This window comes from Helicoverpa armigera, chromosome 5, assembly GCF_030705265.1.
Source record: "Helicoverpa armigera isolate CAAS_96S chromosome 5, ASM3070526v1, whole genome shotgun sequence".
NCBI lineage: Eukaryota > Metazoa > Arthropoda > Insecta > Lepidoptera > Noctuidae > Helicoverpa > Helicoverpa armigera.
In genome coordinates this window covers 8,005,599-8,022,641 of record NC_087124.1, presented here as the reverse complement: position 1 = coordinate 8,022,641, position 17,043 = coordinate 8,005,599, and the positions used below count along the sequence as shown (strand labels likewise).

Genomic DNA, 17,043 nt, shown 5'->3' with positions numbered 1-17,043 from the left:
TGTTTTCTTTCTCGAAAGACCCGCCCAGAGTGTAAATTAAACAACAAGATATGTTCAACAATTTATTGTTGTCAATAAACAAAGATCACAGATCTCTGAACAGTTCTATACCATTCGAAATATTTTGGCGATAATACAGCAATTAAGAGCAGGTGGGCAGGCAGGAGATAAATGGAAAAGCAAAACAAAAGTAATTCGCTTACAGTTAAAACAATTCACATGCAAAGAGCAAACCTACTCTATATTATTGTCTATATTAAGTTCATTATACTAAAAAGCCAACATAAAAAGGGATGGCAGTCAAAAATGCTACTATTTTAGTAAATATATTTTTATTTACTTCATAACGTCAAATCCACTCTCACATAAATATATTTCTAATCCAATAAATTGGACCATAGAATGCATACATGATACACGTTAAACTCCACATATCCCAGTATATATTGCACATAACATTGTGGTCAAACTGTAAAAGTTACAATATTACCTACATGGTGTTATAACCACTGTCAAAAGGCATATTATTACATATAAAACTTATAAATATGTGTAGTAAATTGTCATATGTATAATAATGATAACAACTGGTACATACCCTACAGTGATAATTATATCAGTTCACTATGCAAATTGGCCAAAATATTTCTTAAATGGTATGAATTGACTTAGATTCGCTTTGCTTTAAAGGCATTCTGATATTCACATGGCATTATATACTATTAGATAAAACTATATAGCTACAACGGACTTAAAACCTAAGGTGTGGTTTATTCTTCATCATGTGCCTGAAACAATGAGAATTAACTGTTATACTACACATTTACTTCAGAAATACTATTTTTATTTAGAAGTCATGCATTTTATTTCGTAAGTTTGTAATAGTAACAAGTTGACAAACTGACGATCCTGATGACACCATTCACTTTAAAATTACAATGTGGACCTGAAAATATAAGTATCAAAAGTACATACTTGTCAAGTGTCTCCCAAAAGCCAAGTAGGACGGCGCGGTCAAGATGCCGCTTGGTGCGGCTGAGGTTGAGCACGGTGACTGCCCAGCGAGCCACGTTGGCGTCCAACTTCATCTCGTCATACTTCAAATGGAACGCGCAAACTGTAATACGAAAATAGATTATTATTATTGAGAATGTTGTAGTCCTGTAAGTCTGATTTACAATTAAGAAACATTTATGGGATATGTTTGTCGGCTCTAAAATTAGCAATTGGTTTCTCATAAAACTTACTGTTAGCGAATATCTGGACGGGGTTGCCATCCCATGGCCATCCTTTGAATTGCCAGGCTGGTCCCTGAACGAATACGGCAACCACTCGGTCCCATTCCGCTGCCGACAGTCTGCTAGGGTTATCTACCACACGATAAGGTACCTGAAAATAACCAAAGATATTATGATGTATATGTGTGCAGAAATGGACCTTAGCGATACTACCGGAGTCCTTGATTATAACATCATCATCATCAGCCTATCGCAGTCCACTGCTGGACATAGGCCTCTCCAAGTGCACGCCACTGAGATCTATTTTCGGCTTCTCGCATCCAGCTCCTGCCAGCCGTCTTGCGCAAGTCATCACTCCACCGTGCCTGAGGACGTCCTACACTACGTTTGCCGAGGCGTGGTCTCCACTCTAGAACTCGTTTACCCCAACGGTTATCGGTTCTTCGGCTAATATGGCCAGCCCACTGCCACTTCAGCTTGCTGATTCGGTAGGCTATGTCGATGACCTTGGTTCTCTGACGGATTACCTCATTTCTGATGCGATCCCTCAGAGAAACGCCGAGCATAGCTCTTTCCATAGCCCGCTGAGCGACTTTAAACTTGTGGACCAGCCGTACCGTCAGTGTCCACGTTTCGGCTCCGTAGGTCATGACAGGTAGGACGCACTGATTGAAGACTTTTGTCTTTAGGCACTGTGGGATCGACGATGTTAGGACTCGACGTAGCTTCCCAAATGCAGCCCAACCCAACTGAATTCTCCTATTCACCTCGTCCTCAAAGTTGTTTCTACCTAACTGCAATGTCTGCCCGAGGTATACATATTTCCGAACAACTTCGAGAACGGCGCCGTGTATCGCAATCGGTTCCGGTAGAACATGTTCATTGAACATGACCTTGGTTTTGTCCAAGTTCATCCGTAGGCCGATGCGTAGAGAAGATTCAGCCAAGTCGTTCAGCATCTGTTGTAGGTCCTGCAGCGTTTCCGCCATGATGACGATATCGTCAGCAAATCTCAAGTGAGAGATGTGTTCGCCATTGATGTTGATGCCGCGTCCTTTCCAGTTCAGCAGTTGATTATAACAATTGTTCTAAAATATAAGTGTATGCAGGCCCGCCGCTAGCTGTTTGTTCGCCCGCGTGCAAAACTGATTATGCCGCCCTACGACTACATACGTTTTGTCAAAAAATATATAGGGGGGGGGGGCGATCCAGGTGGTGCTAACCCCTCCTCCCCCCGCCCATTCATAATCAATGCAGTGCAATCATTACCCCCTATAGTGGCCTGGCCCCTATGTATTGAAAGATTATGATTAACTTAAACCAGTGGTTCTTAACCTTTTAGTTATGAGGGACCACTTTAACTAAAGATTGTCTTGCCGGGGACCACCTCATCGGTTTACCTAAATTAGCACTCTGCTAAACGCATGTCGGCAGTTGTGTAGGTAAGCAAATGCAAATAAAGAAAAACTTGCCTATGTAGTTTCCAAATGCGCGAGCGAAGCGAGCGCGAAATTTTTATCGGACTTAAACCAAATATGACGTAAAATTTTGCCCAAACTTTTTGCTTGTTGACAAATGCAAAATTAAGCGCCTACAGTTTCTGAATACGCGAGCGAAGCGAGCGCGAAAATTATTTTTTATTTAAGACTCAAAACCAAAATTACGTAAAATGTAGCCCAAACATACATTTTCATAAATGGGGGGACTAGGTACGACACACTCGATATACGTCCATGCGAAAACCCCCCTCGCAATTATAAGTCAATAAAAATAAAGTTAGATAACGTCGTCAAAGTAGCAACGTCGCGAAGCTAAGCATCGCGGACCACTTGGAATGCCTCCAGGGACCACCGGACCACCACGGTTAAGAACCACTGACTTAAACTAACTCACTTAAATATCTATAACAATGTTTAAAGTCAGTAAAACATGTTATTTGGTGGGTTTCCCGTTGAAAAATCAACTCATAAGACACATTTCATATGTAAGGAAGCGCGAGCGGAGCGAGCGCGAAAATTTTTTAGTCTAAGGACACAAAACAAATAAAAACCACTGTAAATTAACAAAGCAAAGTCAAAAAGTAAGATATGCACAGAAGTAAAGTGCAAAAGCCGCGAGCGAGGCGAGCGCGATTTTTTCCTTAGAGTTTTCATGAAGTAAACATATCATAAAAAGCCATAACGGACGTGCGCGAAATTTTTTTTTTCGGAATTGAATGCCTCAACAATGAAAAGATAAAACGCGATACCTGACATGGAGCCGCGAGCGCAGCGAGCGCGAATTTTTTTGGGGATGCAAAGGGTGAAACAGTCAAAATTGATAGGAGACAACCAAAGCTAGGGCGGCTTTTTCCGAAATTTTATTGGTTTAATTTTGCCGCCCCCTAAATAGCATTTGCTCCACGCTACGCCACTGGTTGATCTTAAATCGTTTTTAAGAATCTTTAATTTTGAAAATGTCCTCTCAACAGATGTACCTAACTGAAACCGGCAGTGTAAGTAATACTCTTAGAGCTATTGCTGTGTTCGGAAATATTGAAATCAAATCATTAGTAAAAAGATGTTGTATTTTTTAAATATTACGTGATAAGTCGCTCGATTTGCCGCCCCCTAGGACGTGCCGCCCGCGTGCTGTGCACGCGCTGCACGCCCGCTTACGGCGGGCCTGAGTGTATGTAAACTATTTACCGTCATTGTAGTCGCATTGTTAGGTAAATCTCCAGTTGGCCCTTTCCTTCTCTGCAATAGGACTTCATTTTCCCGTGCTGCACCTTCTGCCTTTTTCTGTTCTACTGTGACGAATCTGGAAGAAACGATACACATACTCTTTTATAATTCTGGAAAAAGCATATTTCATTCTAGTGTAAGAAATTATTATATCGTAAAAGAGAAAATACTAAGGATGGACTTACTTAAGATCTTGCAGTGTATCCTTAACATTATACATAGATATGAGGGAAGTTGTAGCGGCAGGGATGATAATAATAGGAGTGCGCGATGGTCGCTTGCCGCCCGATCCCGCCGGGGGCCGCGCCGCCGTTACCGGCAACAACTCGCGCCGCCCCGGCGTACTGCCACCCATTGCTCCATTTTCTGTATACAGAAAAACAATGTTTATTTATGCTTAAATGCCCTAATACCTATACTCAATAACTGGTAAAAATACTTACGTGACATCTGCCGAGGATGACTTGGTGTCTGAGGTGCACGAGCAGCTGCTGGTGCGCTTGGTCCCTCTGTCACCGACTTCAATGTCATACCATGATATGTTCCCATAGTATCGATTTTGAAGCCCTCCGTTTCTGTAAAAAATTAATATAGAAAGTGTTAACTTTATGAATAAGTATCTATACCAGTTAAAAAATTATGTAAATAAAATACCAGGAGATAAACGGAAAACATACCTTCTTTTTGCCTAATAAACCTTTCCTGATCATATCTGTTGTACTGTGTCTGCTGCTGTGGTAACGAAGTGGGTGGTGGCATTACTACGGGTTGTGGTCTCGGCGCGCCTGGCCGACCCTCCTCTCGCGCTCGAATACTGCCCAACAGAGCTAGGATACTCTTGGCAAACATCTGAAATAAAAAATACCTTGATTGTGAAAGATTATCTTTTGATTCATATATAATTTATCATATCAAATCTTTTGATGAATAGTAAGAATATATCGAAGGGACTTTACAAAAACGACATAGCAAGCAGACGTCATACAGAGCATTTTCTAGACAATAAAAAAATCTCCTCATTTTGTCAGTATGTTCTTATTTATTTATCATCATCATCATCCTCCTGCCCTTATCCCAATTTTATTTGGGGTTGGCGCAGTATGTTTTCTCAGATTCTACTGTAAGTTACTTACCTTTCCATTACTTTGTAATACTGTTGTTCTAGTACGCCACTGCCTTTCTCGGCTGATAATATCCTTAGTGAGATCTACATCATAGTCTAGGATAGCTCTGAAGTCTGATCCAACAACACCAAGTGTGTCCGAGTAGTCATTGCTTTTGATAGTGGTTCTTTTCTTAGCTAGACGTTTGGCTTTGATGGCTGCGATTTTCTCCACTGACATAGCCTCCGATAGGGACCTTTACAAATATATTAGGAGTATAACAAACATTTTAGAGTAATGTGTAGCAAGATCACAAATATCATTTAACAATTGAATACTATATATTTTCAAGATATAGTCTTGTTAATGTAGCTAGCTATTACATAATGTCTATAAGTATCTTTTGTACTTATTTCTATACTTAAATTTTTACTATAAGGAGAACAATCAAGCAGTTACAATTGTACTAACATACATTTGGCGGAGCACAGCACAGATGTAAAGATTAAAAATTACCTCATCAGGACCCGAAAGGACAATATGGGATAGGTTAGGTAATCCACATGAAAAAATAGACTTTGAAACTTTTTATAATAATTACTGTATATCGTTTAAAATTATCAGTTTCTCATTAGTTTAAAAAATATTTGATTATTGTTTATTGGAAAAGGTATTGATGAAAATGTATAATTATTATTTACTTGATGTTATCCACCGTCACCGAAGCTTCTTTTGGTGCATCCAATCTGGCAGCCAGTTGTTCTCGCACTTTCTGGACATGAGTTTCCTCAATACGAGGTTTCTTTGCAGCTGATTCACCTCCATCGTGATCATGAGTTCGTTTGACCTAAAATAGCATATTTGAAATTACTGAATGGCATCTGAAATACATATAATGGTAATATGAGTAATTATGATTTTTACCTGTGTTGGAATTTCTAGTGGGGCACTTTTATCAATAGATGCACAGGTTGCGGTTTCACCATTCAAATATGCCAATAATTCTTTACGATCTGGGCGACGTACAGCAGGAATGTTCGCAGCCTGTAGAAAATTACATTGTCACTGCATAATATACAGGTTGGAAGTTGTACATGATTATTGTAGCTGTACTTACAGCTGCCTGCCTGACATAAACTGGATGCGTCAATGGAATATTCTTGAGGATGAACAGGAGACATTCCAATGTATAATATTCCTTGTCGTTGCCTTCTTTTCCAGAACTAAAAGAAAAAGGTTTATTGAGAATTCAGACATATTGATGCAGTTTTCACTTTCAGTTATTAGCAATTAGAAATTGTAGTGTTGCTTACCCCCACATAAGGTAATTAGTCTTGACATTCTTGGGCCAAGAGAATTCACCAAATATTATTTGATTGTCGCGTTCTATTATTTCTTTCTTGTTTACGTTGTACTGTCGAAGTAAACTCAGCGGGTCCGCCATGATTACCTATTTCATTCACTGCTAATATCACTGCTTGAAATCCCGAGTTCTAGAAGATATTCCGTGGCACAGAGCTATAAATAATTAGAAATACAAATAGTAACACAATTTAATGATTTAGTTAAATTATTTCTGTAGCGTTCACATCATATAGCAGCGATACACATCAACACACATTGTGACACAATTCCGCCATGATTGATCACAGACAATAAAATATTAATAGATCTAGAAGTACCAGAACAGCTCTCATAAAGTGATGAAGGAATAAAAAAAATTGAGGAATAAAGAAATTCTCATCCTTTCGAAGAAAAAGAAAGAACAATTTTTTGCTTCAGGCTTTCAGTTCGTTTAGTCCTGCAACTTTGCAACTTCAGTTTGCAAATGACTAAAAAGGTTAGGTGGGTACTATAAAGAAGGTTAATTTACTTATTTAACGGTAACTGTAGATTTACTTCAGTTTACTTTAACTTTTTGAAAGCTTTTATCAAACTTCTTATTTACTGCATTATTACTACAAAAAACTTATCCTGTTATACAACTTATCACAATGCCATCTATATGAGACTTAAGTCCAAGTACTTTAGTAGATTTTACTTCAATTGGAGTAGATGGCGTTATCTGCGTCAAATTGTAAATTGTTTTCTAAACATGGCTGCCGGTCGAGTCTAATGATATTTTTGTGAATTAATTCTGCTCTATTAACTAATTTTAAATCAATTAATAACTTTGTTATCGGTGATAATATGACATAGTAGTAGTTACGGTTGAAATAAAATGACTTCCACTCCAAAGACTGACAAATGCGGACAAGGTAAGTTATGTCTATCATTACGCTTTTCATTCAAGTAATTTATTAGAGTTTTTGTTCATCTGTTTCTCTTGTTCTATTTATATTTTCTAACTGAACATAAATGAAATTGATACACCTATCTTATTAAATTGCTATTATTATTTAACTTTACTGTCTGTATCTAATAAAAGAAGGTAGGCTATTCTATGCTTACTGGTTTGTCGTACTGTTTATGCATAGACTGTTCCAACACATTTTGTGCTCAAATAGAATAATATGTGTGAAACCTACTGCATTGTTTTTAAAATTTTCTCAATTCGACTCCACAGGCAGAGTTCAATGCAATTTTAATGTACAATTCTAACCATAATTCATTGTTGCTAAAGGGAGATCTATGTGGCTCTATTTGTAATAGTCGAGTTATTTGATTCTCATACCGTACCGTAGTCAATATGATAATTTTCGTCCCTATATTATTTTAAGCAAAGTGCCAACTATGTATTTACTGGTTATAAAATAATAGTAGTGTGTGACACAGGTAAAATTATGCTTTATCATGAGTTAATCAAAACATTACAAATTATGATATCATGATATATCCTGTTGTGGCTATTGATATTTAGTATTACACAAAGACCATGTAACTATTTCCAATAATTCAGCGACATGGATTCAGATAACTAAACTGTGACATATCACACTTATTTAAATATTCAAAATAAATTCTGTGATAATTCAAGCGTGATTACTTTGCACACTCAGATAAAAATTGTAGCCTTTCTTAACCAATGGTCAAACGCAAAAGAATTTTCAAATTGGAGCTTGTTTCTTAGACTCTTCTCAAATAATCTCAAACAAACAGTTCAGCTCTAAATTATTATTTAGGTGTGTTGTATCAATAACAAAATACTGTACCCAATCAGCCAGATATACCAGACTTGGTTATTATATGTATTGTGTTCTATTTAAAAGAAAACACGTTACCAGGAAAACTAATAAAATTATGAAACACGACTATTACCATTTTGTTTAGTCATACATAATCATAGTCATACACTTTGTTGTTAATGGGTTCAAAATAATAATTGACAGTATTTATTCTAAACTAGCTTCTGCCAGCGGTTTCACCCGCATCCCGTGGGAACTACTTCCCGTACCGGGATAAAAAGTAGCCTATAGCCTTCTTCGACAAATGGGCTATCTAACAGTGAAAGAAATTTTCAAATTGGACCAGTAGTTCCTGAGATTAGCGCGTTCAAACAAACAAACAAACTCTTCAGCTTTATAATATTAGTATAGATTGACACTGTTGGGTAAATTAATAAATGCTGACTGGTGACAAATTCTTTGGTGTTCAATGATGTGTGTTCTTTGGCTTATTATAGTATCAAAAACAAATTACCTATCATAGAAACTTTGTAAACATTGCAAAGCATGTATGTGCTTATCTGTTTTGGAGTCTATGGGGATATAAGCACCTATCCAATATTAATATATTTCTAGTGCACATTTGTTAAGAAATTCTAAAAAATTAAGATCTTTATCATCATGGAGTCATGCTTTTGGTAGATACTCTTGACTCTCAACAAGACTAAAGTTAGCACAACCAAATCCAACTAGGTAGGTATGTTACTATATTTATGCAATGTATGATCGATAGAATATAACTTCGCAACTTTTGGCGCGATATTTCTTGGATCGGTCACCATCTTGTCATGACGATTTCCTCCGTGTTTCGTAAGGCACGTTAAATCGGTGGGTCTTGTTTGCAATTTGAACATAATAAAAAAGTCTGAGTACCAGTTTTAATAAGGGGTATTGGTTTGCCCATGTAACTAGGGTTGAAAAGGTTAGAGAGGGTATCTCTCCATGTATGATTTATCCAGCCACCAAGGTCCAAAATATTATTTCTACAAAAACAGCTTCTTCCTGCCCTGTTCCCAAATTGATTTGGGGTCGGCGCATTTCCGTATTTCACTGGTCATATATATTGCAGATAGATTTGGCTTCTTTTTTGCGAATGCTTTGGGAATGCAACTGTAGGTGATTTTCCCTCCACCTCAAGGTTGACCCAAGGGTGCTGGATGTTATGCACTGGGAATAAAGTTCCCCCAGTCGCCTCTTACGACGAGCTGCCCAAGCTCCCGACCAGTACTCATTTTGCAAATTAAACCAAGTATAAAATAAATATTGAGAATTAGAGAGTTCTCTTCTTAACTAAAAAGGGTTTAGTTAACATGACCTCATAATGCCGTTCTAAAAACAAATTGCCAAGATAGCAAAACATATTTGCTGCATATTTACTTAAATTTAACGATTTCACTTTCTAAATCTCATGACAAGCTTTTCAAGTTACGTCGGTAGGTTCACTTCCTCCTTTTTAAATCATTAGTAGGAGCCGGTCTTATTTATTAGCTTCCTCAACGCGGTTTCACCTGCGTCCCGAGGGAGTTACACACCGCATATGGATAAAAAGCCTTTACGTTATTGTAATGTACTAACCGTTTTCTCGTGGTTTCACCCGCGTCCCGTCGGAACTACTGCTCGTACCGGGGTAAATATAGCCTACGTTACTCGGGAAGAGTGTAGCTTTCCAACAGTGAAAGAAATTTTCAAATCGGTTCAGTAGTTTCGCACCCTTTAGTGTACAAATAAATAAACAAAACCTGTTTCCTCTTTATTATAGTATGGGTATAAATAAAATGAAACGTTCATCGTTAGCGAGAAACAGCGAGTTCTGATAAAGCTATATTATTGCCAAGCTTGCTTCACAAAAATCTTTAAAAAAATGAGTAGCATAATATATAACCTTCTTCAAACTTTCGCCCTTACATAATATTAACATAGCTTGATTTTTTCTCGATCTTTAATCGCTTTTTAGGTATCATGAGAATCCTACTTATTTTTTTTTTTCAGAGAAAATAAACAGATCTTGGTGCTCAAAAACAGGTCATTAGTAAAATTAAGTAGTAATACGGGACCCTCTTTTTCAATTTCGACATGTCCCTAAACCAAGTTGTTGCAATTTTACACCAGTTTTTCTCACCGTGGCCAGACAACGGTAGGCACAGTAGGCAGACCTATCTGAAGATAACAGGAACGTGTATTCTTAACTATGTATTTAAATGAGACATTCTTGTTCAGTTGCATGGACTCCCTGTCCATGCAGGGAGAATCCTTGTGAGTTTATTGTTTACTTTGTCTCGTATCCCTAATTTCTTGTCATCAAAAAGCAATTACCTATTTTAATTATAATTACCAATTACTTGTGTTTAGGAGTGATGGATTTTTACAAACTTCAAAATTATAACTCGTGGGCAAACCGACTCCTTCCTTGGTTATAGAAACCGGCAATAACAATTCCGGAGCGACACAGATCCGCGACTCGCCTGTTCTTGTTACATATGCATATAAGTCATAGGTTAAAATAGTGCGATTTTTATTGTCTTATCCGCCACTTATGTGGGTAGGAATTCCTTTCTCAAAAATAAATATTTATTTCCTTGTAATTCCCAACCCCGTTATTTGCTTGCCTCGTGTTCCGAAGTTAGTCCACTTGTAGAGTTTCCCAAATTACCAAACGTCTGAAGTCACCAAGATAAGGCATGGAGTAAATGGAAAAGAGTACAATACTACTCTTTACGAGTAAAGATACAGAGGCCTAGTATTCCAAGTGCATAATGAGCCCAGTGCTTAGGCTTTTCGTCGGCGCACCAGGCACGGACGTAGCCTGGACGTGATTGCGGTCATACAACCTCGTTCCGCTCATACAAGAGAACAACCTAATGCGACTGTTATTTCTTGTAACCGTTGTAATTAAAATTATTGTTCCTGCAATAGGATTTAGGCGATTTTTTTAAACTTTGTTGGAGAATGATTTAGCAACAACTATTGTCTAGCTTCCTTAGTCGCCTGATGCTGAATTGTATTGCAGGATAAGATTATTATTTATCTATAATATATTAATTAACTGCCCAACTTAGTTACTTTCATTGTTCTCTCAGTGTAGTGTGCCATCGAAATTGTTGCCTTAATGTTAAAACTAGACCTACATATATAAAAATTATTGTCATATTTCGTTGTAATTTAATAACTCAAGAACAGGCTCACCTATCCAAACCAAATGTTTAGGCTTTGTCCGACTATTTAGCAGAAAGTTTTTGTAGCCTATATAAATGGAGAAATAGTTCTATCGAAAACGATATTTCTTTGACATGAATTTTATTTGCATGCGTGTACTGTACCTCTACACTACAGTTACCAGAGCTATTTCATAATGCTCTTCTGAATATAGAGACCCGTTATATGGAACCCATTTGCACTTGCCACATGTTACCTCCATTACAAAGCTATTCACATAGCGTCTTCTATGCAAATGTGTGTTTAAGTGCGCCAATTCAATTCTCTTCGGCAACTCTTGATTGATGTGGCTGGTGGTTCTCATATTGTACGCAGATTTATAAGATAGCACAACTTTGAGGGTAACTGTTATTTATGATGAAAGTGAAAGAGAAGTAAAAATTAAGTAGATTTTCATATAACTGTCCGTCCATAAACCATTAATGGTTCAATTTTATTTTACGTTTCATAAATAATAAAAAAGGCCAAAGAGAAGAACGAGACCTACTTTTGAACCTAAAAAAGTTACTTTTCCTACTTCTGAAAACATCTCCGAGCAGCGCAAAAAATCTTTGTACTTTAGTGGAAGCTTCAGCCAGCATAACAAGCGACCACAGCCAAGAATTTTCTCAACTCATTATTTTGAGTTCTGTGTTCCCGTGTCTTAGTTATTGTTTTTATAAATGCTGGCTAGTCGTAGTAGCTTCGATTATCTCATAATTAATTTTGCCATTTTCCACGGATAACTATTTTATTATGGCCCTGAGATAGATGTACAGTTCGTCTCGACTACGTAATTTCGCAATTATAATAGTATGGTGTTGCCACAACGTACGTAATGATCGTGCGCTCGATTTCGCAGTATTTCATTAATATTTCATTATAAGTATGATGCTTATTTATGTTTAATTTCCTTACAATTAAAGAACGTGGCATATCGTTTATTAAAACGTGCAATTGTAAGAAATAGAGTAGGTTGGACATTTGTAATGGACATTTCCGAAATGTTAATGGAATTTCTGCAGTAGTGCAGTGAGAACGTGAGAATACTTGCGTGTGAATGACTGCACGCCAATTATGGCCAATTACATCCACGAAATGACAAATTGCTGTCGAAAGGTTTTTGACCTTCAAATGTTAAAGTTATATTTTATTGCACTGTTCCAAAAACTAAGCTTTGGTAAAAATGTTGGTATTTTAAATATGAACCTTCGACCTTCCCGAAATGTATGTTGTATCCTACTACTTTCTGCAACATTTATGCATGACCCAAAACTTACAGTAAAGTGAAGCAAATAATAATTTGAAGTTTTCATTAAAAGAGCGTACTTTTGTATGTCACCACGCTTACGTATTATAATGCTAAAAGCGTTAGTCTGACAAAGTACAAATCGCATCGCGGGAAGTTTTCTGGATGCTTTTGCAATTCGTTTTTTCATTGAAAATGTAACAAAAAACTCGCAATTTCGAACATTTTATCATCTAAGTTTCTTATTGTAAAGAATCGTGATAAGTTATTTCTAAACTGGAATTGGTAAGTCCAATAAATATTTAAGCAATCACGATGTTGCCAAAAGATCCTACAATAAGGTGTCAAATAATTTTATAACCATTAAAACAGTTCAATCTTAAAGCCCATATTAATAATGTTGGTGAAAAATGTAAATCTATTACACGTTCACCCGATGATATCGAGCTTGGACACGCAATAATTCAATGGTAACGGACGACGGCGTACCTTACATTATGTTGAGTGTAATGATCAGGCTGCAATCTACCTAGAAGTATATGATCCCGTTAGCTAGGTATCACGACCGCGGCTAGTTTATTGGAAAGTGAGTTACATGGACCGTGGCCGGTGGCCAGTGCGCGTGCGCTCGTGTGCTTGCTGTCGGAAGAAAACCCTAATCCGTCTGTTAAAGCAATAAATAAAATCAAAGTTTTTTTAATCACACTAGAGAACTATATAATTAGGTTGTCGTCTATGAGTTTCCTTTTCCAATTTTTCATTCTTCTAACTTCAGACCTGAATAAAGGTGTCATTGCGGTTAACATTGTTCCGTGTTTTGCATTATTCTATTTGTATTGGCTCTGTCGGCTGCCTATCAGGTTACCGTTAATTTAGTTTATTTATACGCCTTAAAACTTTTTTGCTTTCTACTTTGTTGGTCAATTGATGGAATTGTCAGTACCTACTTACATCCAATTAATTTATCTTTTATTAAAAATATTACATAATATTATATCTAATCAATACTCCGCTTAAAGTAAATCTTTCGCAAAAAACGAGAATTTCAAGATTTCCACTTCTGTTTTCATTTCACCCAATCAAGTGCTAGATGATAGTCAGATGACCCAATTCATACGGAATTCTAGTAACCATTGTCGTTTGGAACAATTGAATACATAATTATTTAAATTAGTATCCACCTAGATCGCATCTGTTGATCGCTCAACCTATGCGGTAATGATTTTGTCAATTTTAAATACTTTGTGTAAGTACTTGAAAGCGGTCTCTCTCTTATGCCAAGTTTGTAGGGACAACTTTCACCTCAACCCTAGAACCAACCAACTACAAAAAATGTGAAGGCAATTAAAAAAATACATTTATTCAAAACATGCATTTACTTTTATACTACTTATGTATTTCGATCTGCCTACATAGACAACCTACTCGATCTGAACCTGAAATAACCTTGGGACCCCTGTACTATTTCTTTATTTATTTATGTTAATAGTCATGTTTCGGTTTGCAGTTAGTGTAGCTATAATAATTTAAGACTGTTAAAAGCACACATACAAGCAGGATTCTGTAATTTTGGTTTTGTAATGATTGCATAAGAGAAAACGTACACCGTCTGCCTGTGTGACGTAAAGTTATAAAGCCTACTAGAGTATAACCAATTAATACTTTCTTTGCCAAACTTGACATAAGATATTTATGAAACTTGATTATTAATTGAATTATAAATTACATACACATTTACACTCGTCAAAATAATTTGAATACTTACACACTTTTTCCCAATCGCTATATTAAATCTCATACGTGAGTAACGATGCTACACTAGTCAACATTTAAATCTGTGGGTAAGATTTACTATGTGCCCCAGCAAGAAAATAAGAGATTACGATTGTTATTGTTATGCAATAAAGTCCGCATTAGCGTAGGAATGGTGTATGTTAGGACAGGTGTGCAATGGTTAGATGTCGGAGATGTGCGGCGGTGGCTGCACTTTCACTCTCGCCGGTGTGACAGCACCGGGGTACCGGTCACAGGCTGGCAGTGGTGCCGCGCCTGTGCTCGCCGCCGCCGGCTGCACTGCCCAGCTCCGCGACCGATCGACACCCTGTGTCAATACTATGGTCCGCTGCGCATGAGCTCGCTCACTCGTTGCTCTGCTGAATATCGAGATCGTGTTGTGAAAAAGCGCACAGATATTTTTAGATTAGGTATTGGTTCGGTCGTGTGTTGTTACATGAAATTATGTGTGGTGTAAAGCAATCATATATTATTATTGTTTTTGAACTGTAATGCAGTGTTCATTGAAAGACAGGACAAGTGAAATCTGCAATTCTTGTGTTCAAAATCAGTCTTTAGTTTTATAGAGAAAGTGTATAAAAAAGTCGGATGTCAACTTGCCCCCAGCAGTGTTTATGGATTGATTTTGTTTTTCTCACATGGATGTTCGTGATAATGCTAGTGATAAATAATTACATGAAATTGAATCGTGACTCGTGAGGTACTTTGACAAAATTATTTTACTTTTGAATCGTTATGGTTTTATTGCGTTCGAATTTGTTGTGCCAAGGTTGTCAGTGGCTGCTGGACATCAGTCAGTGTAAAATAAACGCGCGTGATACACATATTATGACGGCCGTCGCCATCTACACCAACGACGGGCACATACTGTAAATAAATAATGATCTAATTGTATCTTCCAACGTCTTTGCTATTTCTGTGTCTGACCGTAGCCTGATACAGATGTTATCATTATAATAAAGTAAAACCATGTAAAACACCAATATTTTCACTAAACAGTGAAACTTTACAGAGGTACATTGCCTACTTTCTTGGATTTCTAGAGGGCCCTGCTTTTCACTGCGGCACTAGCATCCGCTTCGTTGCGATCACCGGTTACTATGGAAATATCCGCAATGTGTGACCCCAACTAGAAACGAATAAGTCGTCGATGTTATTAGAAATTTCACTCGGAAAGTGTTTAACGCAAAAAGAACAACGAAAAGTAGTAACCATAAAAGGTAGAAAAAGAAAATGCCGCATTACGACGAAAGCTTCATCTACGATGATAACCTTAATCAGAGAAGAAATAAAAGAAGCTATCACGTTTATAAGAACGGGTTAAGTCCCTTGAGCTTGATAGAGTCCAGTGATATGCTTCAAGCCCTTGAAGGAAGGGGCTCATCTGTTATTAAACAAAATATTAGAAATATTAAGTACCGAGGAAATCGATATAAAACAGCGGCACAGAATGGATCGCAAGGTGCCAGTCCAATGAAATATAAGACTCCCGATATTATAGTAGATCACAGTCCTAGAATGACTGTATTTGATCCTAGTAAATATTATGATTTAAGAAATAATAATGTTTATACCCTTACACCTTGTAAAAGTTTTGATAATCTGACACTGAAACCGGCGAAAAAAGATTATCATTATAAAAATAGAATAAGATATGGGAGTAGTCTCCAAAACTTGGTGGACGATGGGCAGTTGAAGCACTTTTCTTCGTCGACGGGCGATCGTGATACATCAGTGTCACGAAGAGAAGATGCCAGGAAATCTTATTCAATAATTGATGCCGAAAGTCGACCAGCACATCAGCGAAATTGTCGACACACGCCCGCACCAGGGCCTGGAGTCTACCGCCAAATAAACAACGATGGATTTAATGGTACGATTTATATTTCCCACAACATTACTTATTGTCTTCTTCGTTGCTCCAGTCCTTTATTTGCTTTAAGTTTTGATTGTAATGTGTGTTCTAGTCTGTACACATGCCATATAATTCTCTCGGATTGTTGCTGTCAGTCCATTCCATTTACTAGATTAATAGATCATGTTGTAATAATTAGTAATAGAAAAAATATACGTATTTTTGCCAGTGCGTGCTATATTGAATGAATATTACGTTATTTATTTCCGAACACATAATAGCTCATGTAACGATTTTCCTCGTTAATTTAATTTATTATTACATTATGATTTGTTTTAAGTACTTTCTTACAAAAGCGTAAGGAGTAAGGTTAATTTTTTCTGGTTGGTGGCTAATGTCCAAATAATAGATATCTATGTTTCCACCCACCATGAGCTCCAAATGTGGAAATGTATGTAAACGTGTCCCTAAAATCCTTACAAATATTATAAATTCGAAAGTAACAACTTATGTAGCCGGTCCGAAACTACTGAAACGATTGAAATATAATTTGGCACGCAAATATTCATATTTTCACTCGGGAGGCGCGTACAACTGCGGGGAACAGTTAGATCAACAACAATGATAGAAAATGTGCGGAATTTTACTACGACAGCTAATTTAAGTAAATTATTTTCTCAAAAATGTTTTTAAAACTCGGAAACATAACTATAAATAGAACA

The 17,043-nt window shown here is 37.1% G+C and overlaps 2 protein-coding genes across 10 annotated transcripts in view; one reads left to right on the top strand and one right to left on the bottom strand.

Moving 5' to 3' along the window:
• Nucleotides 1-49: 49 nt before the first annotated feature.
• On the bottom strand, nucleotides 50-6,731 carry LOC110383994 (parafibromin). Its single transcript, XM_021345005.3, has 12 exons — nucleotides 6,381-6,731; nucleotides 6,185-6,290; nucleotides 5,992-6,111; nucleotides 5,769-5,914; nucleotides 5,098-5,323; nucleotides 4,642-4,813; nucleotides 4,408-4,539; nucleotides 4,150-4,330; nucleotides 3,926-4,040; nucleotides 1,248-1,389; nucleotides 976-1,117; nucleotides 50-788 (listed from the first exon to the last, which is right to left on the bottom strand). The coding sequence occupies exons 1-12, from the start codon at nucleotides 6,509-6,511 to the stop codon at nucleotides 752-754; spliced, it is 1,650 nt and encodes a 549-aa protein (XP_021200680.1). The 5' UTR covers nucleotides 6,512-6,731; the 3' UTR covers nucleotides 50-751.
• Nucleotides 6,732-7,136: 405 nt separating this feature from the next.
• The window catches only part of C3g (C3G guanyl-nucleotide exchange factor), a 38,470-nt gene continuing 28,563 nt past the window's right edge, over nucleotides 7,137-17,043 (top strand). For 5 of the 9 annotated variants that reach the window (XM_021326823.3, XM_021326775.3, XM_021326749.3 and 2 more), the window contains exon 1: nucleotides 14,661-16,339. In XM_021326823.3, the coding sequence (XP_021182498.3) occupies nucleotides 15,700-16,339 (640 nt within the window). In that variant the 5' untranslated portion in view covers nucleotides 14,661-15,699. Of the gene's footprint in view, nucleotides 7,326-14,657; nucleotides 16,340-17,043 lie in introns of those variants that run through there. The other 4 variants (XM_021326782.3, XM_021326766.3, XM_021326733.3 and 1 more) reach the window with 4 other exon arrangements.